General features: G+C 39.1%; 1 protein-coding gene across 6 annotated transcripts in view; it reads right to left on the reverse strand.

Annotated features, from left to right (window-relative positions):
• The window catches only part of LOC124555786 (inositol hexakisphosphate and diphosphoinositol-pentakisphosphate kinase), a 556,425-nt gene that overhangs the window by 294,850 nt on the left and 233,678 nt on the right, over positions 1–27,897 (reverse strand). For all 6 annotated transcript variants that reach the window (XM_047129842.1, XM_047129841.1, XM_047129845.1 and 3 more), the window contains 4 exons: positions 21,381–21,521; positions 3,286–3,376; positions 2,821–2,975; positions 2,491–2,592 (listed from right to left, as the gene is read on the reverse strand). In XM_047129842.1, the coding sequence (XP_046985798.1) occupies positions 2,491–2,592; positions 2,821–2,975; positions 3,286–3,376; positions 21,381–21,521 (489 nt within the window). The remainder of the gene's footprint in view (positions 1–2,490; positions 2,593–2,820; positions 2,976–3,285; positions 3,377–21,380; positions 21,522–27,897) is intronic.

The following is a 27,897-nucleotide window of genomic DNA, read 5'->3' on the forward strand; positions in this document are numbered from 1 at the left end:
GCTTAGGACAGTGGAAATTAAAACGTCTCGTGGTGCCTCTCCTGTTCCCAGTCGGCCGGTTTGACATACTGCCCCTCTTTTTTTTAAAAAAAAAACATCGCAATCAATACTGGATGGGATTATTTGTAACCAAGAGAATAAGAACTCCGCAGAAATTAGCAGTATTTATTGCCTATTAGCTAATAACTTTTGTGTGACATATTAAATATAGGATACATGAAACCAGTAAAGGCAAGACACAAGCAAGACAGTGTACATTTCTTCAAACCTTACGTCCTAGCATTTTTTTCTCTCTAAACTTGCTACAGCTTTACATGGCGTGCTTTTCTTTCTGGGAAAGAATCTATTACCTCATCAAAGTTCGTCAAACGTTCTGCTACATGAAAAAACGAAATGCTGTCTAATACTGAAAAAGCTGTTAATACAAATAGTACCCAGGCCTGGTGTGATTTCTCGAGCTGATTACGTATATTTTGCCACTGTCTGCTAGATAAAACGAAATAGGCCTGTCTAACATTGCAGCCATTGTAATACACACCAAATAAACGAGACTGTTTTGGAACAAATGGTCATATAATTCACGAAGTACCAATATAAAATGCCAAAGCCTACTTGAAGCAAAAAGGTTTATGTTAGGAAATATTTTCATATTTTATTCATAGGCGCCAGCTTCTCAAGCATGAGATCGAAAAGTAGTGGTACGAAATTTTTCTATAAATTTCGAATTGTCATATTCTTCCATAATTTGTGTGATTTCCCCATTTCTTCTCCTTCCTCGTTCTAACAAACAATCTTGTCATCACTAATTCTGTAACTATTTCTGCCAGTGTCAAAACTAATTCTCCGGTTAACTTCACTAACCCTGCCACAGTTACCGGGTTAGTTATCTCGCGTTTATTCTCCGGTTAGGCGTTATTACGTGTTCGCACAACGCGTTTTCCACGCTACTCCCACAATAGAACTTACGCGACTGCTAACCGGGACTGTACAACTGGCACTTACTAGTGTAGCGGTCTGGCCAAAAACTTTGCGAAAATTTTATTTTCTTGGATATACCGAGAAGATAACACGTAATCTTTCTTACCTGTTATTCGTGTTAATCGTTTATTTCCACTCTAGTAGTCTGAACCTATGGCTTTCGTTAGTAATTACAACAACGCTGATCATTCACAAACTCAGTCAACAACATAAATAAACAGCGATTGGCATTCACCAGTTCGGTTTTATTCCGCTCAGCTCGCATAGCCCCGTCCCATTTTGTTTGGAGGAAAGTTTATTTCTAGATGCGACGGTGATTCTCCTGGCAGAAACATTATGTAAAGTACGCACGCATTCAAAACTCAATTTATGATACATTCAGAAATCAACTTAGAATGTGCTGAAAAATGTTCAAGAACCCACGGATGCGTTTCAAAATCATATGAATAATCGATAGACCAACGTGCGCTAGATGCTAGGAGCTTTGTGAAAAAAGGTTTATTCCTCAAGAGTATTAGCTAATTTGCATCTCTTCCCCCACCCCCGGCACCGAAACTGTGAAAAAGGGTTTTTTTCCTCAAGAGCCCGGCCACCCAAAAATTGCCGCCTGGGCCTGTTGCGCATGCGTGGATCTGGCAGCTTGGGCGCGGCTGCTTGCTGATACTGCTTATACAGCAACACTTCTTTAGCCAGAAGTGGGAGAAGGTCCTTGCTACTCATACGCGACTCAATTGCGCAAGCGCATGCGCATGAGCCCGCTGGCAACAGCTCAAACGAATATAATGTAAACAATTGTGACGTCACGCTCATCGGAGGCAATTTGCTGTTGTGAAGCAATGCATAGTCTTCCTAAAGCCGTTGACACACTTTGCTGTTGGCAAACGCTTATGTGAGCACTGTGATTTGTTGCTATATATGGCGCATTTCCTTGGCAACTTCTTTTTATTTTCGTTTTTTTTCTCTCTTTCATGTTTTATTGCTGCAGTATTATTCTGCAGTAGCGAGATACAGTAATATCCTTTGTTGGAGTATTGGTTCTTACCAGTCAATGTTACAAAACTTTAACTGAAAACTAAAACAATGAAAAATACCCGGAATTCTAAAAAATTCCCGGTTTTCTCCCGGATGAAAAAATTCCCGGGTTTTCCCCGGATCTTCCGGTTGTCACGGGTCGTCTACACCCTGAAGAATGATTCAGTTGATAGGCCACATTCAGAGACATCAAGCAAGACCAATTTAGTACTGGAGGGAGTGGGCCGGGAAGCAAAAACTGTAGAGGTAGCCCAAGAGATGAAGTACGTTGCAGTAGTCATTTGGAGATCAAGAGGTTTGCAGAAGATAAAGTAGCATTGGGAGCTGCATCAAACCAATCTTCGGACTGAAGACCACAAGAACAACAACAACAACAGCAACAACAACATTGTTAATCTGAAGATGTATTAACATCTAGACAAGTAACTTTTCCTTCAAGCCAGTGAAATAAGGGTTTTGTATATAATCTATAAAACTCACCTTCACATCAGTGCCATCAGTTGGCATAAAGTCTTCATAAATGTATGAACCTGTCTTGCGGACTCTTGATTCTGCTGAGTATACACTGCTTCTGCTTCCAATCTACAAGGAAGTAATATTATTTTCTATTTAGAGAAATTATTAAACCTGAAAATCTTACAATTTAATATACATCTTGAAAAATTAACTAAGTTTGAGATTTATCTATCTATTGCTATGTTTATATTTCAGTCCTCCTAAGTTCTCTGACAGTCACATATTACTATTTTTAAGCTGTACATACTCCACTGTTTACAATAAGTCTCAGAAGAGAAAATGGATACTGCATACCTTTCTGAACAGTCTTTGACTTCCTCCCCCTGCTGAAGTTGGATAATATATATAAATATTATGATCTTCAGCAGAAACTGGCTTTTCAACAAATGGTTTATTGAAGATGATCCCATTAACTTCAACATGGTCTTCGGATTCCACAAGTTCATGATCTGGCAAGCAAGAACAAAGAGGAAATGTTTGATTGAGACACAAGAAAAACACACTTTCATAGAATTAAATAGTTATAAGGGCACAAAAACAGTGAAAGACAGTTATAATTAAATTTTATGAAGTTAAAAATCAGTCTTACATTTTAAGGTGTACAGTGGTATTTCTCCATACCACTACTACCAAATTTTAACAAACAACATCCCTTCTGTCATAAAAAATGACGGGCTCAAAAATATGCTTTTAACTAATGATCCTAAAACTTAACAGTACAAGGGTTATGCTGAAATTACTATAATAAAAGTAACTTACGTTTTGGATCAGGGGAATCTCTATCCAGGACAGCATAACGTGGTATTTCAATTCCTTCCTTCTCTAAAATGGAATATACTTTTCTCCGATCCTAAAAAAAAGAAGTTAAAATCTTGCTAATATACTTGAACATGTTCGAAGGGGAGTGCGGGTGTGAACATGTACCAAATTCTACAAAAAACTGAGTGCACTTTATGTGTATAATATGTAGATGACGCAGCATCTACAAAACTATGCAAATTATACGAGGCTATGCATTGGCTTTTAAACATATTGCTCAAAATGTGCAGGAGATGTTTGTAAAAATAAAACAATAGGGATCCAGCATTTTGGATGCTGGTATGCAGGATATCCAGGCTAAAATGGATGTTAATAGTCCACACACAGATAAAGATATAGAAACAAAGTAATCTGTCCAGTGATAGTATGCAAAAAAGGTGAGAAATGCTCAACAAAGCCAGCTGAAGTAACAGCCAGTGGGTCACCTATGTCATGTTTGTCTTTGACAAAGAGTTAAATGGAGATTGCAACTGTGCACACTGCAGTGTTATTACAAGTGTGGTGCTGTTGCACAATCAATGTGTAATGATAGTTAAACTGTTATCAGCGCTTTCGTTTGACAAAACTACTTGCTCACAGTCCTTTGCCAGCATTTATTCACTGTTGAATGGATGTGAATTCTAGTGTCATCTAAATGAACCACTGCCTGTGTGAGTATTGACACTATTTTTCCTTAAAGAGTCTATTGTAGTATGCTCTCTTTGTAATAACACCTTGTACTTCACATAAGATACTTATTGTAAGTGGCGGTCAAATAAGAAATAGACAGATGGAAAAAATCAGTAAACTGTTTCTTATTTAAAAATTAATTGCCATAACTGTTAATATATTTATCCCAATGTGAGACAAGCCAGTCAGCACCTTCACAGGAAAATGCTTGCAGTCGGCTGCAGAACCACGATTTTACCCAGATGTGCACACATTCATCCAAAGCAAATCGACGGCCACAAATGTGTCTTATTTCTCAAGGCCTGCTGTGTTTTAAATCCCTTGTAAAGACATTAAATAATTTTAACCATTAATCCTGCCATAATAATATTTTTTCAGCTTTTCTTATGATTATGAGCTCATCTTGACATCACGATCATTTTCAAGCTATCTGCAAAACATATAAAATGTTGGTACAAAATTTTTGTACATTTTCATTAGTTATAAATTAAGTTATAATTTTTGGATTACAATTTGGAAGTACTTTGTCCCTGAAACATTGTTATCACTGGTGCTGTCAAAATTTACTATATGTTAATAAGTTGATGGAGTTTTATTAACCTGCTGTTGCTGAGTACTAATTCTGAGATTATTGCTTTTCTGAACTCTCCCTATTTCGTACTTTCCTACACCTCACCAGTCCTTTTCCTTCACCCCTCTTCCTTCCCCCTAAACCCTTCTGCCAGAAATAGGAGGCACGGGCTCTAAAAGGTTACAAATTTCAGTATCTATATTGGTTTGTTCTCCTGCAACTGCTTGGTTAGAGCACTTGTGTATCCATCCAATTACATAATATATATTTCATAATATATTACATAATATATATTTCCATTGATGCATTACATGAAATAAGCTACTTTTTTAATATGGCACTCAAAATGCAATGTAAAAAATACCATTTACATTAAAATTTACCCTGAAATGTTTTGAAAACTAACTGAGAAATGTGACAAATGCCAAGATTAAGACTGTGACCTACCATTTTTACCTTTGTTGGTATATGAACACCACTAACAGAACTGAGCAGTTTGAAAGCATCAACGTACCTGACACTGTCAGTTGTTCTTTTTTTTTAGTACTGATTTGACAATCATACAGCTATCCTGGACCTCTGAACTTCATAAAATAATTGAGACTGTAAATATCACTAGGTAGAATAAGATCTGTTATCAGTTGTAAATTCACACAATGGAATCAAGTAGGTCGAGCAGTACATAGCATGAATTATCATAACGTCTAAAGAACATGAGAACTATTCAACATGCATAGCTCACAATGTGAGAGTTCCGCTACAATTCACATGATAAGACTGCAAATTTTATAACTAATAATGTCACTAGAAATCAGCTACCACTGGGAAGGATACATGGAAAATCCTTTTACTAAATATCTGTTTAGATTCATGTTCAAATGTATTGTTTAACAACATATTAGTATAAAATGTAAATGCTGGGAGAGCTTCCAGTTTGTAATGGTTACTACTAAAACCTGCCTAGTGAGCCATATGTTGGCACTCATTAAGAAGAACTGTTTTCGATATGGGAGAGGTAGACATTGTGCGGGCTTGGCTGCGTCACACAGCATTGTATATTAACAACAGAACACTAAACTGGGGAATGTTACATTGCTACTAAACCATTGTGAAGTTTACTACTCCACCTTTTATTCACAGGAAGTCCAAATTTATAGGTTACACACTAGTTAATTGCCATTATTAGCTCTCCAATGGTATGTTACATACCAAATTCAGCACAAAATGTCGCGTTTTATACCCTACTGCAAACATAAATTTTATGAGGGTTTAGCAATATAGGATTAATAGAGTAATACCTTTAGTTTGATTTGTGAATCTGTTCTTTCCACTTCAAGTCACAGTAGCTAACAATGCATTGACAGCCCATGAATATTTCCCTTTAGCAATTCCAAGCCCGGTTAGCACTAATTTGCTCTAGATGACATCAGTGTAAGAACAATGTAGGCAAGCAAGAGAGATCAAGATCACACGCAATGGTTGCACACTGAAATTTTTCAACCCAATGTAACCCTAACACCATTCCCCTTTCCCCATAAGTCATGATCTAGGTCAATTTTACTTAATCCTATGGCACTGTTCCACATGATAACTGAATGAATGAATACAACATAAGTGTGAACAAAGCATAATCAATTTCCTAGTTAGCCTATCAATGTCTGAATCACACTCAAGTTTTCAAGTGGTACAACATGAACAGCCACCATTTCCTGTTTGAAATGGTTCAGCTAGTTCTCTTCCAGAAATCTGGAATATCCTACGTAAAAGTTAAATGTGGGCGCAGAACTGGAAAGTATTTTCTTTCATAGTCAAGTAACACTTCATTTCTTGTCCAACAACAACATGGTGACCCCAAGTATTTTATTCCATACAACACTCATAAGGATACTCAATTTTACTGCTAAAATGAATTACATTGATTCAGTCAGAAAGGTAATCAACAGCCAAAAAAGATCAAACAACAGCCTGATGTACAAATATATGCATTAAGATCAAAACAACACATGTGTGAACTGTCGCACGACAGAGCCAATAGATCATCAGAATGGAAGAAAGCAAATAATATGTGCAAAGCATTAGGTACAAAAATGTCACCTACAATAAATGAACAGCTGCTGAATGAAAAATATTTTATTGCATACACTGGTGTATGATATAAAATATTGTTCATTCAGCAACTGTTGTGTGGTTTCCTGATTTAACAAAACAAACTTGTACAGTTGCAGTAATACCACAAGAGGAACCCTTTGTTAATGTCCTTTCTCCTAGTAATAATATCCCAGTGACTGTCTCAGAACCACAGCTCAATTCAGGTGTTAAAGTGATCATGGCTAACATTCCACTGTCAACAAGCAGAAGTTCTAAAAAGAAGTTACATTTGATGTGCAAAAAAGTAAATTTTCAACAATTAGATGTGAAAATTGTAACAAAACTGCCACAAAATGTGTGCCTATTGTTGTAGACAGTCATATGAGAGGTATGGCCAAAATTGTAAAAAGCAATTTTAGCAATGTTGAAGTGTGTGGAATCGTTACACGTGGTGTTAAACTCAAGAACTCATAGCAGGCCATGATCCTGAAAATGTAAAAACCATTTATGTGCTCATTATAGGTGGTACTAACAGCATAGGTTGCAATGAAGATTATGTTGTTATACAAACAATCGAGGAGAAATTTGCAGCACTTCATCATTCCAACATATTTGTTACGAATATTTCAGACAGACATGATTCAATGCCACAGTCCTCTGTCAATGAGGCTCTCACATAAACAACCTAAAACTAACAAAGACTTGCAAGCTTTTTAATGTAACACTTTGCAGAAGTAAATAATTGCAGTTGGGAGTTGCATACAAACCACAGGATGTGCCTGAACAGGCCAGGGAAAAAGATATTAGGCACTCTTCCAAATGCACCAATTATGGAAAAAGGAAAACAGAATAACTTCACAATCAGAGCCTATTCCCTTAAATGACTCCATAAATATCATCACGCTAATTTACAGGCTAAAAATATCATACATGCAATAATTATGGATCGGTATCCAAACAGGAACAAGAAAGAAGAAAGAAAATCCAACACTATTGGCAATCTGAATTGAATCTAAAGGCATATGTGGGAACTCCACAACAACAATCAATATCACTGGCAGTCAACCAAGACCACATGCATCTCAGACAGACTGTTCGGCAAATGGTTTCAACCACTGAAGTCATAGCTCTGTTGTACTGATTTAACTACAATACAGTGCACTCTCCTTCAGATATAAGTCGTGTTATCGTACATTCCACATCCCACGTACCACCTGTATTAGAATGCTACGTTGCTGACCCACGATGACTGTGTTTGCATTTATTTCAGAACATCTACAGGTATTGCACAGCTACAATGCTGCCATTGTCTCCCATTGTGCTGTGCATTTCACGCATCTTGAGAGCAGTTCTTGAGCTACTGTATCTGGCGTTATACATAGCATCCTCCAGACACCTCAAGTTACCAAAAGTGATAATGACACACTTCACAACAGTGATCAAACCCTGAAAATTGGAGTGCTCTGGATAACCTACTCACTGATTTCACAATGGACTCCACTCCGCTCGCAGACTGGGCTACTTTTATGCCACACCAATGCAACCGGTCGGAATCACATTTTTCACTTTGGCTGAGGTGTCGTCCATGCCATGCACAAATCCATTTGCTCTGTGCTTTATGCAGCCGGCTGCATTGTCTTCAAACTTTCATGCTGCACATCACGTCTTTCCACATATAGAGTCAAAATGCACTGCTGTTCTTACTCTACACGTTACCACAGCAACCTACTGGACTAGGGACTCATCTTAAGCTGCCACCTTTTTGGACAGTTTAACTAGGCCTGTGGTCTGGCATTGTCGAGAACATATTTTCTGCATGCGATGTCATCCAAAGGCTGCTAAAGCTGCACTTCTCCACCATCTCACCCACACTCTGGAAGAACAGTTACACCACATAATTTCCAATGGAGATTTAAAGCACATGACTCTGTCAAAATTATGGCATTGGTTACGCACTAAAATAGATTTGCACTTCATGCCAAACCACATATTATGGACATTAGGGGTTGTCGAGCCTCTCCTGCCAGTTCAACTGGTCACGGCTGCCAATGAGCAAAGGTTGCTCAACACAGACATCAAAGTTGTGTAGAGATTATTTTCCATCATTCAACATATGCAATGTGTTAATAGTGCAGACGACACTGGCATTGAGTGTGATTTGGAACCACAATGGGTGCACAACCAACCTGTTGCCTACCATGAGACAAGCTCATCTCTCCTAACCTCTCACCTACTATGATTCAAGCCGATCTTGCCAACTTCTCACCTACCACAAGTCGAGCCAATCTCACGCGCCCTTTGCCAACCCTGACATCACCACGATTGGCCAGACTGATGATGTATGCACCATCACAACAAACACCACCCCACCCAACAACTGTGCCACACCTTCATAGAAGCACTTCTACTGGTACCATACACGATTTGGTGACACCGCTTGCAACTGTTGTCCACCATGCAACTACTGAAACTTAAGGTACGGCTCACAAGAGGTGCACTGAATTGCGGTGGATATCTATGCTGCCTAAACCCTTGGAATGATGATGTTGGCTGTCTCCTGCCTCACTCTAGTCAAGGGGAAAAAAAAAATACTCTTCATTCTCAATTGCATCAGTGGCCAATGCTTTCTTGTTGATTCTGGATTAGAAGTAAGTACTTCGCTGCCCTCTTCTCCATCCCCAAAGCCTGCCGGTTCAGCCACCTAACTTTGCAGGGCAAATGACTCAATAATCTGACTCTATGGACCTAAGACCTGCACGCTGGACCTGGGTTTTGATGACATCCATTGTTGCAAATGTTAGTGAGCCAGTACTTAGCAGAGACTTCCTTAGAAACTTCTGACTGGTTCCTGATCTGTATGATGGTGTTTTGACTCACACTTCTAATGGGCACTCTGTCACAGATGTCACGAGCCATGCCCCCTCTCCGGGCCTTAACACTGGAGCTGTCCACTTTACGAAACAGCTTCTGCCACTTAACCAAGTACCCAACATTGAAAAATCACTTTGTATGGCTTAGTGTGAAGAAGAATTGTAAGCTCTGGAAATGTGTGTACATTCTGTGACAGAATAGCAAGGTATTATGCCACACTCAGCCACCCTAGGTCGCTTTCAAGTCCAAAAAGGACATTTTCACAATGTGCATGTCTATCTCCTGGGTCCACTACTTATCTCCAATGGCTATTGGTAGATCCTGTCAGTGTCCAACTGCATCACTTGGTGGATAGAAGCTGTATCACTTTAGGACATTACAGCAGAATCCACAGACAAAGCATCAGTTACCTCATGTCTATAACAACCAACCGAGGTTGGCAGTTTAAATTGGGTCTTTTCCTTGAGCTGCACAACATGGGTGACACCCATCAATTTCAAACAGAATATCATCCACAGAGCAATGGGCTCACTGAACAGTGGTATCACACCCTAAAATGTCTCATGTGCCACAGCGGAAGCTGGACAGAGGCACTGGCATGGGTACTCCTGAGAGAGTATATGGCCTACAAATGCAATGCTGGGGCATCAGTTGCCGAAATTTTGAACTGCAAAGTACTCTCCCTGCCCATTGACTGTATTCCAAGAATCATCAACTATGCCTCCTGACTTGCCCGACTTTGCTTTGCAAGTAAACCGCCACATCTCCCACTTTCCTGTACCACCTTGCCTTCCTCATTCTGCACCTAAGGTATGCCACCACAAGGCTCTAAAAGACTATGAATTTGTGATGTTACGCAGTGACACAATCCAACCAGCTTGGCAACCCCCATACTTGGGTTAGTAAGTCTAATAGGGACAGATGTGTGAATGGGGCCATTAGACAGATGGATGCCAATGTCCAGGAAGGTAGCATGTCGCGTTAAGGAGAGCCAGGAGAAGCGAATGGGAGAGAAAGTGTTGAGGTTTTAGAGTAATGAAGGTAAGGTGTCTCAGCCTCGAGTCCAAGATCGTGAAGATATCAGCAATGGGGTTTTAGGAGGCTATGAAGGTTTCCTCTAGATGGCCCATAAGAAGGTTGGCAAAGGAGGATGCCAAGCAAGTGTCTATAGTTGTGCTGCAGATTTGTTTATACACCTTCTCAACAAAGGAGAAGTAGTAGTGTGCCAGGATATAGCTGGTAAGATGTATGAGGAATGAGGCAGTGGATTTGGAATCTGAAGGACATTGGGCAAGGTAGTATTTGATGAGCACATGTACATCAGCACTGTCGCACAATCTGAAGTAGCAAAGCCAATAAAAGGACTTCTAAATTCCAACTATGCAGGCACTGATGCTGTCCCTGCAACAATCTTAAAGAAAAGTGGTTCATACCTAGTTGAACTACTTATACACTTAAATGACTGATCATTTCAAGCAGGTACTTTTCCCGATGCACTGAAAACATCTAAGGACTGTTCAAATGAAAAGGTACAAAATGTTGTAACAACCAAACCAGCTGAAATTTGCATATGCTGCTTTGGGATAACATAGTGGGACATCTAGGGATGTGGAAATGTGTGTCGTCACCTCCCCCTAAATAATGCAAAGCTGCGCCCTGAGTAGGCACGGTGATGCTCACTGTCTTTATCGAGATCCGACGTCCAATACTCATTAAATTCCTTGAGCATGGAAAAACCATTAACAGTAACATGTACTGTGAGACACTCCACAGCCTACCTAAGTCTATCAAGAGCAAACGGCCCTAGTTCCTCATGGAGGGAGGGATTCTGCTCCACGATAGCACCCGTCAACATGTCTCCAATGTCACACAAAGTGTAATGGTCGAGTTCAAGTGGGAGCATTTTGAGCATTCGCCCTACAGTCTGGACATGTCACCCTGTGAATTCCATGTGTTTGGTCCAGTAAAAAAATATCACAAAGTGAAGCACTTCAACTCTGGCACCAAACAGAATGACACAATGGAGGACTTGTTCCTTTCACAGCCACAGGAATTCTGGGAACAGGGAATTCTTTAGCTTGTGAAATAGTGGGACAGTTGTGCTCAGGCATCTGATGATTAATTTTTAATTAAGACTTTAAGTAAACCCACAGTGTTGTTTCACACCTTTGCTTTTGAAAACTCCACATAATTCCATGAAGGTGGGAGACAGAATGTAAATTACTATAGGTCTATCACAATTTCCTCTTGCATTTCAAAAATATTAGAAAAGTTTTGGCAAGGCAAATTGATGGAATTTATAAATGAAAACAAAATTCTACATAACAAACAACATGTATCAAGAAAGAAGAAGTCAATAATAACTATCATGTAAGAGTGCATGAATTTTTACCAAGCCTGTTACACATGAAACAGGAATCAACACAAGTATTTACTAACCTATCAAAAACTTCTGATTTTGCTGTCAAAGCTTGACAAGTACAGTATTCAAGGTGTGTCCAACAGTTGGAAATCGGTTCCCTCTGAACAATCATATGCAAATAGTAAGCATCAGGCACCCTGTGTAAACCTTCAAACAATTTCTGAACACTTCTCAGAGTATAATACCATTAAATGTGGTGTATCTCAAAGGACTGTAGTGGGACCACTTCTGTTCCTTTAGTACATTAATGATCTAAGCTTAAATGTGGATCCTCTTAAAATTATTATATTTGCAGATGGTGCCACAATACCACTATAAGGGGAAAGTGGGAAAGAATAAACCCAATTATTAAACACTATCACAAAACAACTTAGGAACTGTGCACAGAATAATCAGCTTTTAATAAACAGTAAGAAACCTACACTATGTGGTCAAAAGTTTCCGGACATCTGGCTGACAATGACTTACAAATTCGTGGTGCCTTCCACTGGTAATGCTGGAATTCAGTATGGTGCTGTCCCACCCTTAGCCTTGATGACAGCTTCCACTCTCACAGGCATACATTCAATCAGGTGCTGGATGGTTTCTTGGGGAATGGCAGCCCATTCTTCATGGAGTGCTGCACTGAGGAGAGGTATTGATGTCTGTCGGTGAGGCCTGGCACGAAGTCAGCATTTCAAAACATCCCGAAGGTGTTCTATAGGATTCAGGTCAGGACTCTGTGCAGGCCAGTCCATTACAGGGATGTTACTATTGTGTAACCACTCTGCCACAGGCCTTGCATTATGAACAGGTACTCAATTGTGTTGAAAGATGCAATCGCCATCCTCAAACTGCTCTTCACAGTGGGAAGCAAGAAGGTGCTTAAAACATCAATGTAGGCCTATGCTGTGATTGGGCCATGCAAAACAACAAGGGGTGCATACCCCTTCCATGAAAAACATGACCACACCATAACTGGTGTCACTACACACGCTGGTAGGTAACCTTCACCGGGAATTTGCCATACCCACACCCTGCCATCAGACCGCCACACTGTGTATCGTGATTCGTCACTCCACACAACATTTTTCCACTGTTCAATTGCTCAATGTTTACGCTCCTTACACCAAGAAAGATGTTGTTTCGCATTTACTGGCATGATATGTGGCTTATGAGCAGCTGCTCAACCATGAAATCCAAGTTTTCTCACCTCCCGCCTAACTGCCATAGTACTTGCAGTGGATCCTGATGCTGTTTGGAATTCCTGTGCAATGGTCTGGCCAGATGTCTGCTTATTACACATTATAACCCTCTTCAACAGTCGGCGGTCTTTGTCAGTCAACAGACAAGGTCAGCCTGTACACTTTTGTGCTGTACATGTTCCTTCAGATTTCCACTTCACTATCACATTGAAAACAGTGGACCTAGGGATGTTAAGCAGTGGGGAAATCTCAGGTACAGACATATGACATAAGTGACACCCAATCACTTGATCACACTCGAAGTCCGTGAGTTCCGCGGAGCGCCCCATTCTGCTGTCTCACAATGTCTAATGACTACTGAGGTCGCTGATATGGAGTACCTGGCAGTAGGTAGCAGCACAATGCACCTAATATGAAAAATGTATGTATTCTGGGGTGTCCAGATACTTTTGATCACATAGTATATCACACTAGAATTTCACAATGCTCTGAAGAAAGATACGTACACTCTTTGACATAAAACCTGGCTGGCCACTGCAGAGTCCAGGCCAATGCAAATCACAACATGTTAAAAATAATGTGGCCACACTAATAATACCTCAAGCTCAGCTTCCTACACAATCTGTCAACACTGTAGGCTGTGGCAGGTTTTGGAGGAAGTCTTGTCTTCTGTTAGAATTATTGTGCAATTTCCACACCCACAGTCTAGCGGTAAACTGCATGTCATCTCGAGGCAACGTTTGGCAGTCGAGACCATTCGTTGCCTACATTTTCATAGTGCCTTTCATCATAATACTTAAGATACCAGTGTAATGGCAGTATAGTTACAATATACTTCACTTCTTGACACACCCGGTACAATAGCTCTGTCCAATAAAACATTTTTGCAACAGATTTCTTGGCAGACACTCTGCCTGCCAACAATGCATGCACCAGAGCTCACCTGAGCCCCTTACCTGCGAACCTGTAGAGGCTGCAGCAGCAGTGCTGCACTCCCTCACCTTTTGTTGAAAGCACGAGCTTCTGCTCATCACTCTGGATAGTATAAAATGCTTTGCTGTTATAGAGTGATGCGCCACAAAAAATGCCAATCCTCTGCATTTCATACTCAATAGTGACGGAGGCAACAGCCCATTTTAATGTGATTAGTATTGTATTACACTAATATGCAAGACATAGTATAGCTCAACATTAATAATTAGTTTGTGATCCAATCAGAATACCTCACTACATCATTTAATGTTCTTATTAATGCTTTATACATGGTCCAGCCACATTAATGTGACAACCGCCGATGTTCGACATCAGCTACAATAATTGAGCTGCTGTCACAAGTGGGAATCGAATTTTAAAAGACATCCTCTTTGAAATGTAGAAACGAATCTAACAACTTTTGTTTGTTACACAACTCCTACTTGGTGTTGTGATTTTTTTCCCCGTCAGTGTATGTGTCCTGGCAACCTTGCAGGAGATGTCATAGTTATCTGCTTCACAAATACCAAATTAGATCACCAGCAAAACAAAAGAAAGTTTCTGAAAAGAATTGAAGCAACTGTCAGTGACACGAATCTGAATTTTGTTTATCATCATTTGCCAATTTCTTATGTTTTGTTTGTGCTTCAACAGTCATACATTCAATTTTTTCTTGTGACTCCACAATGTGAGTTCTTATTCCATGGCATGGATGTATTAGTCTATTATCAACAGTGCCTCAATGTATTGGTGGTATTCCTAATATTCTAGTTGTGTATGACACAAGACCGGAAGTAGATACAGTCCACTCCCATCAGTATTTGGTATGATGTACATGAGCAGTATTTCTGGAAGAATGGAATGTTGGACGTTTTCCTAGACAGAATATACACATTTACCTTGTGTCTCATTTTTCAGAGCAACAGGAAAAGCCCAATAAGGAAAGTCAACAATGGAAGACCGGTGATGCAGGCAGAACTGTGTAACGATTCCTGTTGATTTAACACCTCGATAACAGAGGAATTCATGTCACTTTATATTACTCAACAATTGAAGCTATGGATAGCTACAAATTTGTGACCATGATCATGGTTTACCACTGTCTCAACTACTGGTTGTAATATTACAACTGTATATGGAAGACTACATAGGATAACTTTGTTCCACTGTTGTTTGAGTGAGTTATTGTGATGGATGAATTAGCGTTTTTGTTGCTTATATTTACATAGCTACAGACTCTAACATGGTAATTCTGGATAATCAAGTGCACGTTTCACTTGTGACTTTTGATTTCAAATACAATTCATAAGCTATCTGGCAACCTGGATCCAGTACCTCATGGGAGCAGGAACAGAGGTCTGCTTTACCAACACCAAGTCACAGCACACACACCAAAAGTTGCTAGAAAGATTTGAAGGGACCATCAGTGACAAGGATTTTGATTATTTACATCAGTTAGGGGCAAAACAAGAGTAGGGAACATTACAAAAGCAAGGAATGGGCAACTTTTAAAAAAATCTTTCATTGCTTTTGTAATGTTCCCCCTCATGTTTTATGAAAAATGTATGACAGTGTACAGTTGCACTTGCACATTGCCCACATCTACAGTTTAATTTCTGTTTTAATGAACATAATTTTCAGTTTCTTCTCTACTGAAACCTCGAATTGATTACTTCATGGCATCAATAATTAATTAACTCTGTCCCTTCTTGTTTCCATCCTCACCAACATATTCGTGCATTCTCATGACAGTCACGATAATCTATTTGTATGCTGCACATGATTGCACGCAGAGTTAAAGATTAATATTTCTATTATTTACCCCATTCCCTTAAATGGCACAAAGTGCATATACTATATTTATAGATTTATTTATTCCTATTCAAGAATTCATCTATGGTATAGAAGGAGTTGTCAAGGAGATATTATTTCAATTTATTTTTGAAGCTATTACTGCTGTCTGTCAGACACCTCATTTCATCTGGTAATTTTTATAGCAGCATATTTTACCCCTTTCTGTGCCAAAGATAGGTTGAGCAAAGGATAGTGTAAGTCTTTCTTTTTTCTGGTATTATAATCATGAATGTCACTGTTGTTTTTAAACTGGTCCATGTTGTTGAGAACAAATTTCATTAGTGAGTAGATGTATTGTGAGGCTGTTGTAAGAATTCCCAATCTTTTAAAAAGATGCCTACAAGATGTGCAACTATGAACCCCACACATTTTTCTAACCACTTCCTTTTTGTCTAAATGTTGAGTTACCCCAAAATATTATTCCGTATGACATCAGAGAGTGAAAGTATGCAAAGTATGTTAGCTTACTAATTTCTATATTCTCAAAATTGGCAATTATTCTGATCGCAAAAGTTGCTGAACCTAGTCGCTTTAGGCAGTCGCTTTAGCAGTTACTGCGGCTTGATGAAAACATACAAATTCCTGACAAGAAATCAGTTCTAAAAAGAAAAGAAAAGAGATATAAAGCATTAAGAACACATGGTTCAGTTGCATTAATGTGACCACCACCTATGTCCCACATCAACATGCAGTAACCAATCACAGATGGCCACTGGCAGCACTAATACTGAAGAATGCATAAAATGTGTCCAGGGGATACATGGAGAACAGTGCAGTCGTTGTTGCAATGGAGAAATGGAGTAACTTATCTGGCGTCAAAAGGGCAGGGATGGTCATTGACTTTCGGGCCAAGGGTGGAAACATTTCCAAAATGGCTAAGTTTGTAAACTGTTTGTGTACCACTGTGGTGAAAGTATACCATGCATGGCAAAAGATGCTATCCAAAACTGGCACTGCAGCAACTGTGGTGCACCACTGGTTGTAGGTGACAGGGGCAAACGACAGCTACAGAGTTGTGTACAGGTGAATAAACATTCAGCTGCCAAGCAACTGACCACCCGCATAGACAAAGAGGGCTATCGACAGTTTCTCCTCAATGACTGTTCCATGAACATTGCCGGCTATGGGCCTCCACAACACATGCCTGGTTCATGTACCCATGCCGACTGCTGTTTATTGATGATGAATGCTGGAATTTCAGATGAATCACATTTTATGCTCTATCAGACAGATGGCCATTAGCAAGTACAGTGTGAAATATCTAAAAACAAACACCATGCAACAATTGTTGAAAGGGTCCACGCCAGATGAGGGAGCATTGTGGTCTGGGGAATGTTTTTGTGGCATTCCCTGGGTGTTCTCATCATTCTGGAAGGCATAATGGATCAACATTGGGAACCATGTGCACCATTACATGCAATTTGTTTTTCCTCAGCATGATAGCATCTACCAGGAGGACAAGGCAAAATGTCACACAGCTTGCTGTGTATGTACGTGGTTCAAAGAGCACCAGAATGAGTCTACTGTACTCCCCAGGCCACCATACTCCCGGTATTAAAACCCAAATGGGAGTCTGTGTGACCAACTTGATCAGACTGTTTGTGTCATAGAACATCAACTGAGGAACTAGCACTGGGACCAGCATTGCACCATATTCCTGTTGGTACCTTCCAGAACCTCACCGACACATTTTCTGCACATCTTACACCAGTCTGCACTCCAAAATGCACTCCAAAACATGATTATTCAGGCTTTTCACTGGTGGTCACATTAATGTGACTGGATGTTGTAACATCAAAAAATGTAGTGAGGTATTCTGATTGGATCACTAACTACAGTGATGTGAAAATTAAAGCAACAAACCGAAATTTTGCAAAGTTGCATTTATTTTGCCACAAAACAGTATAATCATGTGATAGTATAGTAGACACAATATAAAAAATACAGAATGTAAACAACTGCAACATGCATATCAGTAGACAAAGATATTCCCTGTTTTCTTCCAACTTAATGGATTTACACACACTTTCCGACAACTGGTTAATGCACTCAGTATGGGGTATGGCCCCCTCTGGCAGCAGTACAGGCCTGACAAATGATGGGGTATGCTATGAATGATGTCATCAGTCTCACATTGTGGTAATAACGCCTATCCTTCCTGCAGCGCTGCTCGCAAGTCTTGGAGAGTGGTTGGTGGATGCTGATGATATGTAACCCACGTGCCTCGTGCATCCCAGACATGCTCTGTGTTATTCAAATGGGGAGAGTAAGAAGGCCACGCCATGCGTGCAAATAAATCCCATTTCCAAGAAACCATCAACCAAACATGCTCTATGAGGTCAAGCATTATCGTCCAGCAATATGAAGTCCGGGCCCACATGACCTCGCAACCACACATGTGGTCCCAAGATCTTGTTACAATACCTGATAGCAGTTACACCTTGTCAATTTAACCATACAATATCATGAAGAGGGGTGTGAGAGGTCAACATATTCCCTGCCCACACCGTTAGGGATCATCCTCAATATTACTCATTCCATAATGGTTGGGTCCAAAAATCATGTTTCACATTCTCTCCAGGTGTGAATCCATCAAGAATCAGTGTCCAGCCTAAGTCGGGACTCATCTGTGAAAAGGACATTGGCCCATTATTCGACGGTCCAGGTGGCATGTTGGCGATTCCACTCTAGACGTTCCCTCCTGTGAAGATGCATTGAAGGTACACATACAGCAGGTCTCCAACAATAAAGGCCACTCTGATGAAGCCTTCTGTACACTGTTTGTCTCACTACAACATTTCCAGTGGATGCTGCAAGGCCAGATGCCAGTTGCCATGCAGTAATAAGCCAGTACTGACATGCCCTTATAGCCAAATAACGGTTCTCTGTTACTGATGTTACACATGGCCTGCCCTGCCCTGGTCTTTGGGATACAGTTTTGATCTGAAAAACAACAGAACAATTCATAATAAGCCACCGGGCCACATCAGTTTGCGACTGTCCTGCTTCCATTCTTCCCATGGTGCTCCACCACAGAGAACCTGGTAGGCATCTTCTCTGTGCCATATTGGACCTTCTGTGACTGTGTACACAATAACTGCAGATGTCAGACTACCTGGAAAAGACCATCCCATTTGACAGGTGCCATGACGTCATCGTTGGTGCAGTTGTCCGTCGACCAGAATTCCATCTTCTGTGCAGGAGACAATCGTATGGACATCTGTTGACAGTTTGTATGATCGTATCGTGAATTAGACTCAGAACAGGGTAATAGTGGTTTGTTGCTTTAATTTTGGACACCAGTGTATATAATTAACTTTGAACCATACTCCTGTCTAACACATTAGTGTAATACAATATTCATCATATTAAAACCGATTGGCTGCCTCTGTTACTATTGAGCTCAAAATAGTAATCATCAACATTTTTTGTGGAGGATCCCTCAACAATAGTAATGCATTTTATAATATCCAGAGTGGTGAGTGGTAGCTGGTGCTTTTGACAAAGGGCAAGGGACAACAGTGCAGCCACTACCAGTTCCCAGCTAATGGGCTCCGGTGAGCTCTCGTGCATGTGACACAGGCAGATAGTCTGCCAAGAAATCTGTCAAAAAAAATGTTATTGAATGGAACTGTTATTACTGGTGTGTCAGAAAGTGAAGTGGTTTGTGGTTGTGTTATCATTACATCCAAGACTTCAGTATTCAGATGAAAGGCACTATAAAAATTTAGACAACGATCAGTCTCAACTGCCAAACACTATTTTCAAACAACACGTGATTTTACTACTACACCATGGACACTGAAATCACACAACAGCTCCAATAGAAAACAAGACTTCCCCCAGAAACTGCCACATCCCACAGTGTTGCCAGATTGTGCATATAGCCAGAGAGCATTATCATTGTGGCCATATATTAGTCCCATGTTGCAATCAGCAAGGACAGACACTATGGCAGCTTGCCAGGTTTTTGTCAAAGAGAGTACATCTCACTTCTCTGTATCAATGATGAACCAGTTGGCAACAGTACAGAAACAAAATTGATGGGATTATGGTTGCAAAACAATGTAAAATGGAATAATCGTATACTATATGTTACATAAAACTGAGATGATCTGCTACCTACTTTGCCCACTAAAATTCTGCTGTACTGAGAAAACAGAAAGAGTACATATCATGTCTACTTTCATTCTCACCTCCAACATGAGGACGCATTATGGGCACACACTAAAGCAGCACATTCAAAATGTAAAAAAGGACCATTAAAATCATATCTGGATGCAAACTTGGAGACTCCTGTAAAGCATTATCTAAGATCTCTGGTAAACGAACAATATGAGACTGGAATAGAAGGGAGAACCAACAGAGGTACTCAAGGTACCCTCCGCCACACACCGTCAGGTGGCTTGTGGAGTATGGATGTAGATGTAGATATTTCTCCTTTATCACATATTTACATTATGGAAACTTTAAAATAAATAAAATATCTATGGACAGTAGTTTGCAAACAAACTGTGATATTCACAATCACATTACCGAGATAAAACAAAACCTTGCAAATGAACCAAATCAAAACACTGGTGTTCTAAAATGATACTTTCCACATGGGAGTTGAAGTTATTATAAACTTCCCAAAACACAAGACAAATAATCAGGTCAAAAGCTTTGGACAATCTTTGAAGTCATATTTACAGCATCACTGCCTTTACTCCATTAAAACATATTTAAATGTTAGAAGTGTATTATTTATAATTTTTAATACGTATGCACAGAAATCATGTTCACCTGTAAACATATAAATTGACTTGTCCTATCTCTTATTCATAAGCTGTTTTTGTAGCCTACAAGACCAATAAAAATGCAACATTATACAAAGGTTCTTTGAATGGCAAGCTCACACAGCAGCAGTTATACATCCAGTTTTGAAAGATATTCCTGTTCACATCCTACAAAGTTAAACATGTCACTGCCACGGAGGTACATAATACATCACTGAATATGAGTTATTAATCTGAAAACTTTTTTTGGCAAATAAACATTTCTAGTGCAATTCACGGTGTATAGAAGATGTACTTTAATAAATATCTGAAAGCTGCAGAGCACCAAGAATTCAAGTTAAACACCAAAGTTATGTCAAATATTTTGTCAAAGAGTGAGAAGCTGCACAGATGTAATAAAAAAGAAATGATCGATGAAGAGTTCCCAGGTTCCTTGGCAAGAGAGGAGAACTGATAACTGTTCAAATAACACCAAAAGACTGAAGAGGTTTAATTGTCATTCTGTCCATGAGAAATGTCAGAAGTCTTTGTCAGTTATACACAATGGGAAATTCTCCTACAAGAGAAAAAAACAAATATTGTTATACAAACTCAACACAAAATTATAGAACATGGCGGTGACTCACCTGTATATCATATTGCATATGCAGATTATTAATTATAAAGGGTTTTACTAAATTAGCATACTGAATAGCCTTATCTAATGGAAAACCCTTCGAATGAAAGGAAATAAGACAGTCACACTTTGGCCAAAGTTCCACAGATGTCTGTAAGAAAGAAAGAACAAGAAAGCATAATTAGCACAGTTTCAGCCTTCAGAATAAAGATCATCATAAATAAATAACAGCATTGGAAAGCAGAAGCATGCACATCTTGCAAAAAACAGCATGTTAACACACTGGTAGATATCAAATGACTGTATCAGACAAACATACAGACATGGCTTAAAAAATTACATTTCCTTCTTGTTTTAGTTCCGCTTAACATTCAGTGCCAACACACTAAATATTTCCCCATGTTAAATTGACATTACTTTTTACCTTTACTATCTTTTATTTTTACCATCTGACACTGATGTCAATAATTAGTTTAGACATAGATGTCCCAAAATGAAGTTTTCCCCTCCCTTGACACCATGCTACTAGCTCACAGTGCATAAACTAAAACAAGAATAAAAATTTGACTGCAAGTTGACTACCATTGACAAATGATAAAATATGCTGATAATAGTAACTATATGCACAATACTTCTAAATTTTCTGCAGCAGCAATGACAACATAATCAACAAGCATTACTTTTTTAACTAAAAGAATTAGTGCAGCTTTGTTCTCACTAGATAGACAAAATGGTCTGTTTCACATAGTAAAGTATCAATAAAATGGCCAAGAGTCAATTATATTAGAATGATTTTTCCTTTGCCTGAGAACCCTGTCACCAGTTTTTCTCAGTTCTGTTCCAGGTTTCATTTTTTTGGCTTAATATCATAAACTTATCAGGTCATCATGCTACAGATCATTGTTTATAATTAAGATATAATTTTTACAGTCATTCACATCTGCACAAAACTGCAAATATTCAACAATTTAAAGGCAGAAAAGAATGATTATTGGACATTTTGCTCAGACAGGAACCAAAAGAAAAGACAGCAGAATGAAAGGACTATGGTAACGCAGCACAAGACACAAAGTAATGGAAAAGTCACAATGACAAAGCACTTTTTATACTAACTCATTCACTTTTCTTTCCACTATCTCCAAATGCCACTTTGTAATTTTACGGGACGTGCCACACACTAACAGTCCCTGTTCTATTGCTTAATTGGTAAGCTGGATTGTTTTTATTGTCTTTTTTTATTTCTTTTATGTCAAGCATGTGTGTATCAGTGTGTGTACAGAACCACGGCAACTGAGTATCAAAATAATAACACAGTCCAAGTCACATTTTATTTATTCTCAGAAATTGGTTTCGAGATTAGATGTACTTTTCATTTCAATAGATCCACAGCGAAGAGATACTCCAGGATATACAATGTGCCAGAAGGACATGAATACACATTAAATATTTATGAAGAAACACAAATATGTGAATGTACCTTCCACAGACGATAATTAAAATGGTCCTCATGGATGTGGAATAAGTTAAAAAATCTCAAATTCTAATATTTTCATTTAAAAGGTAATAACTAACCTGCCACAAAACATGTAAATGTCCGATACACTGAGGTACACATGATAATTCTCAGTCTACATGTAGCCATGTATCATCAGATAGAGGTATAATTTTACAACATTTGTTACAATGATCACATTAGTACACTGAATTTGTACAGAAGTCAGACTGTACTAGTTCTTGCATTATTTGACATTATTAGTAACATATGCACATCAGTTGGTTGTACCAAGAAATTCATCAGTGGCATAGGAGGAGATGGCCACCAAAAAATGTTTTGGGGCCCCTCTTAAACTGCACTTTATTAGGAGTGAAAACTTTTTACAGCTGCTAACACGTTATTGAAAATATGAGTTTCTGAATAATGGACATCTTTCTGGACCAAAATCAGTGACTTTAAATCTTCATGAAGATTATTCATATTTCTAGTACTGGTTCCATGAACTGAGCTGTTGTTTTGAAAAAGAGGTATATTTTAATGAGAAACTTCATTGAGGAATAAACATATTGGGAAGCAGTAGCACATATCCCTAGTTCCCTAAACAGGTTGCTGCAGGATGTTCCAGAGTTCATGCAACAAATAATTCTCATTACACATTTTTGCACCTGAAAAACTTTTTAGCTTGGCTTGATAAGTTACTCCAAAAAATAATCCCTTATGACGTGGAATGAAATTAAACGTAGCATGCCAGCTTTTTTATTTTTATATCATCTATGTTCAACAACATTCACATTGCAATTACAGATTTGTTTAGGTTCTTCAGCAAGCATTTCTTCATCAGCTGAAAGATCACAAAAAATACCATTGGCCTGTAATTTATTGTCTAATGAATTAAGTACATTCTTGCTGAATATGTAGACATATTTCTCAATATCTGAACCCTCTAGAAATCTGAACACCAACTTTGACAATATATTACTTTCTGTCAGATGATTAAGAAGCCAAAGTTGTATAAAATCTTTTCTAAAATTTTCAAGTATGCTGGCAAAAGTGAAATTGGATGAAAATTTGGTTATCTTTCTTTATCTCCTGCCTTAAGGCTTAACTAAAGTGTACTTCAACCATTCAGGAAATGTCCCACTGATAAACAACTGGTTATAGAAAGAACTTTAATATGTTAATGGACTCAGAAACATAGTCTTTAACTAACTTTGTTGGTATTTTAACATAACTAGTGGAATTTTTTGGATTTCAAAGATTTTACAGATATTACTTACTCTGGTGAAATGATGGTCATATTCATATTACTGAAGTTATTTGTAATAACTGGTCTAAAGTATCCCATGGTAGCATCCACTGAACCTCACAACCCCATCTTTTCAATAATGGTTATGAAATACTTGTCAAAAAGTTTTGCAACACTCCACACATCTGCACAGGATCTCGGAACACATACTGTCCGGACATTATGAACTACTTCAAAGAAAACATTTTACTGACAAACAGCCAATACAGATTCAGGAAATATTGTTTTTGAGAATCACAACTAGTTTCTTATTCTCATGAATTAATGAGTGCTAGTGACAGGAGATGACAAGCTGATTCCATATTTTTAGATTTCCTGAAGGCTTTTGACACCGTCCCTCACAAGCAACTTCTAATCTTGCAAGTCTTATGGACTATCACCTCAGTTGTGCAACTGTATTTGTGATTTCCTGTCAGAAAACTCCAGTTTGTAATAACTTACAGAAAGCCATCAAGTGAAACACAAGTAATATCTAAAATATCTGGAGCTTCCCAAGAAAGTTCTGAGGCCCTCTGCTGTTCCTGCCCTACATAAACAATTTAGGTGACAATCTGAGCTGTCCTCTTGAGATTGTTTCCAGATTATGCCGTATTTACTGTTTTGTGAAGTCATAAGATGATTAAAACCACCTGCAAAATGGTTTAGACAAGATATCTGTGTGTCGCGAAAGGTTGCAATGTGAAGTCATCCACATGAGTACTTAAATGAACCTGCTAAATTTCAGTTAAAGGATAAAACGCACAAATCTAAAGGTTGCAAATTCTACTAGATACTTAAGGATTCATATTATGAATAATAGATCATGTTGTGGGGAAAGGAAACCATAGACTGTTGGACACTTAGAAAATGCAACGAATCTACTAAAGAGACAGCTTACACCATGTTTGTCCACCCTCTTCTGGAGTGTTTTCAGCGTGGTGTGGGATCCACATCAGATAGGACTGACAGAGGACATCAAAAAAGTTCAAAGAAGGGCAGTTCTTTTTGTATTATCACAAAAAAGAAGAGAGTGTGCCACAGATATGATACGTGAATTGGGATGGCAATCATTAAAACAAAGGCTTTTTTTGTTGCGGCAGGATTTTCTCATGAAATTTCAAACACCAACTTTTTCCTCCAAATGTGAAAAGATTTTGTTGGCACCCACCTCCATAGGGAGAAGTGATCATAATAAGATAAGAGAAATCAGAGCACATACAGAAAAATTTAAGTGTTCATTTTACTCACACACTGTTCAAGATCGAAGTGGTAGAGAAATAGCATGAAGGAATGAATGCTCTGCCAGGCACTTAATTGTGAATTGCACAGAAATCATGAAGAAATAGATGGTACCAATGTATCATTTACTCTTAATGCCATCTGCCCATCTTCCCGTCTGATTCTACTAGTCATCTCCTTTACTATATCTCATATTGTCTATTTTGTTGCCTGATGTGATTATCATTTCCTCATAATACATTTCCCTTGACATCCATATTACTTTCTTTAATATTTCATAACATGTTTTTTAAATAGCTACAGCATCAACATCAGAGCTGTTTATGACTGACAGAAAGAGTGTATTGTTTGTTTCACAAGATACCTTTATCCCTTGAGTCATAAATGGCTTCTTTGTACACACTGGTCTAATCTGGGTTAGAGTTTTGGCGGAAAACAGTATTCACGTAAGGTACAAACTTTTATTACTAATTATGTAAATTGAAGGTGGATGGGGAATAAAGGAAAGAAAAAGGAAGGAACTAATGATATCAGCTGCATTGTGACTTTATGCAGAATCAGCAGCAACAAGTGAAAATGTGTCACACAGAGACTTGAAACAAGGATCTCCTGCTTACTAGGGAGTTGCATTAAGCACTGTGCCATCTGGTCACAGTGTTTATCACAAATTTGTGGACTATCTTGGCATGCTCCCTGGCCAACTCACATTCCCACCTACTGCCGCCTATCCACAGTCCCCATCCATGCTTGCTCATTTTAGAGTCCCACTGGAGGTTCAACATATATGAGCATCTGCACTATAGGTCATGAATTCATTGCCCATTGTTGCAAATCAATTATAAGAATATGTGGTGTTGGACATGTCTGAAAGAACAGACACCACACATTCATATAATTTTATTACTAAAGCAATGTATTTTTAATTCGTGTCATGAGAATGCATACATCACTCCACTTCATGTCTTTGAGCAGTGTCCTAACATAGTTTTTGGCCTACTGACTATTCTCTTGAATTTAGACTTGATAGATTTTATATTCTGTTCAGCAGCAACATTTAACAACAGGAACTGTACGTCATGGTCTGAGAGGTTTTGTAATATTATTTGTTCATTAGACATTTCTCCATGTTTGTTTTGTTTTAGTGTGCAGGGTCATGTGCACCCATGTCAGAACTGTAGAAAACAAAGACAAAAGAGGAGTTAAAAATGACTACACGTTAATCCCAATTAAAGGAAGGAAAGTCAGCTAGAAACAAGGACATGGAGAAAGGTCTATAAAATATACCATACAGAAACTGAGGTCCTGAACTAAATATTATACGTCCTTCGCCATATTGCTATGATGGATAAAAAGAAACAGTGATTGACAGCCCATGCACCATTCACTAAAATGGCCGATAACTCAGATGGCAAACACAAATCAGAACATAAGAGGTTAAAAAAAAGGCATTCCATCAGGAAAAGGTAAACCATGAAAGGTTGAGTGAAATGAGCACAAAGTGGTGGGGGAACATCACTTAACAAATGGCGATAGCTAAAAACACAGTGCCCAATACGCAACCTAGTTAAAATGATCTCTTCACGGCAAGAGGGTCAAGAGGTGGTTGTAAAAGCTGCTGGGAGAGGCTTAATGCCCTGCAGCTTGTTCCCATGAAGGGAGGACCAGTGGTGATGCCAAAGTGACACCACCTGCTGACAGACAGAAACACAGAGATCATCAGAGGGAATGGAAGAACTAGCGGGCTGAGGTACGACGACAACAGCCTTGGCAGCTGCATCAGTGCCCTTGTTTCCTGTCGGACTTACGTGACCAGGAACCCACATAAACATCACAGTGGCTCCATCAAGATGAAGCAAGCAACAGCTTTCCTGGACCCGTTGGGTTAAGGGATGGATGGTGTACAGAACACAGAGGCTTTGAAGGGCATTGAGAGAGTCGGGGCAGATGATGCAATTGAAAAGTCTGTTTTGCCAGATGTACAGCATGGCCTGCTACAGAGCGAAGAGCTCTGCTGTAAATACTGAGCAGTGTCCCATAAGCCAATACTGAAAAACGTCGGTATCAATGATGAAGGCACACCCAAAATGACAGACAGGTCGAGAGCCATCAGTGTACACAAAGGTACCATCTCTAAGTTCCATGCGAAGGTCGTGGAACTTACGGTGATAGAGTAAGGTTAGAGTAGTGTCTGGAGGGAGGGAATGAAGGCCAAGGTATACACAGGCTGCCACATAAAGCCAAAGTGGTGAAGGGTTCAGACCTATCAGGAAAATGGCAGGTAGCGTGAAGTTAGGCTGCTAGAGCAAGAGCCAAAAGTGAACTCCAGGAGGTAATAGAGAAGGGGGATGTGCCCCATATTGGCAAGCATAAGAATCGTCGAAGAAGGAGGCATAGGATCGGTGGCCAGGTATGACAGACAAACGACACACATATCTACTGAGGAGAAAGCCACAGTGGTTTATCAGCAATAGTTCGGCAACCACTGCATACAGACTCTCAACTGGGCTA

This window comes from Schistocerca americana, chromosome X, assembly GCF_021461395.2.
Source record: "Schistocerca americana isolate TAMUIC-IGC-003095 chromosome X, iqSchAmer2.1, whole genome shotgun sequence".
NCBI classification, from domain to species: domain Eukaryota; kingdom Metazoa; phylum Arthropoda; class Insecta; order Orthoptera; family Acrididae; genus Schistocerca; species Schistocerca americana.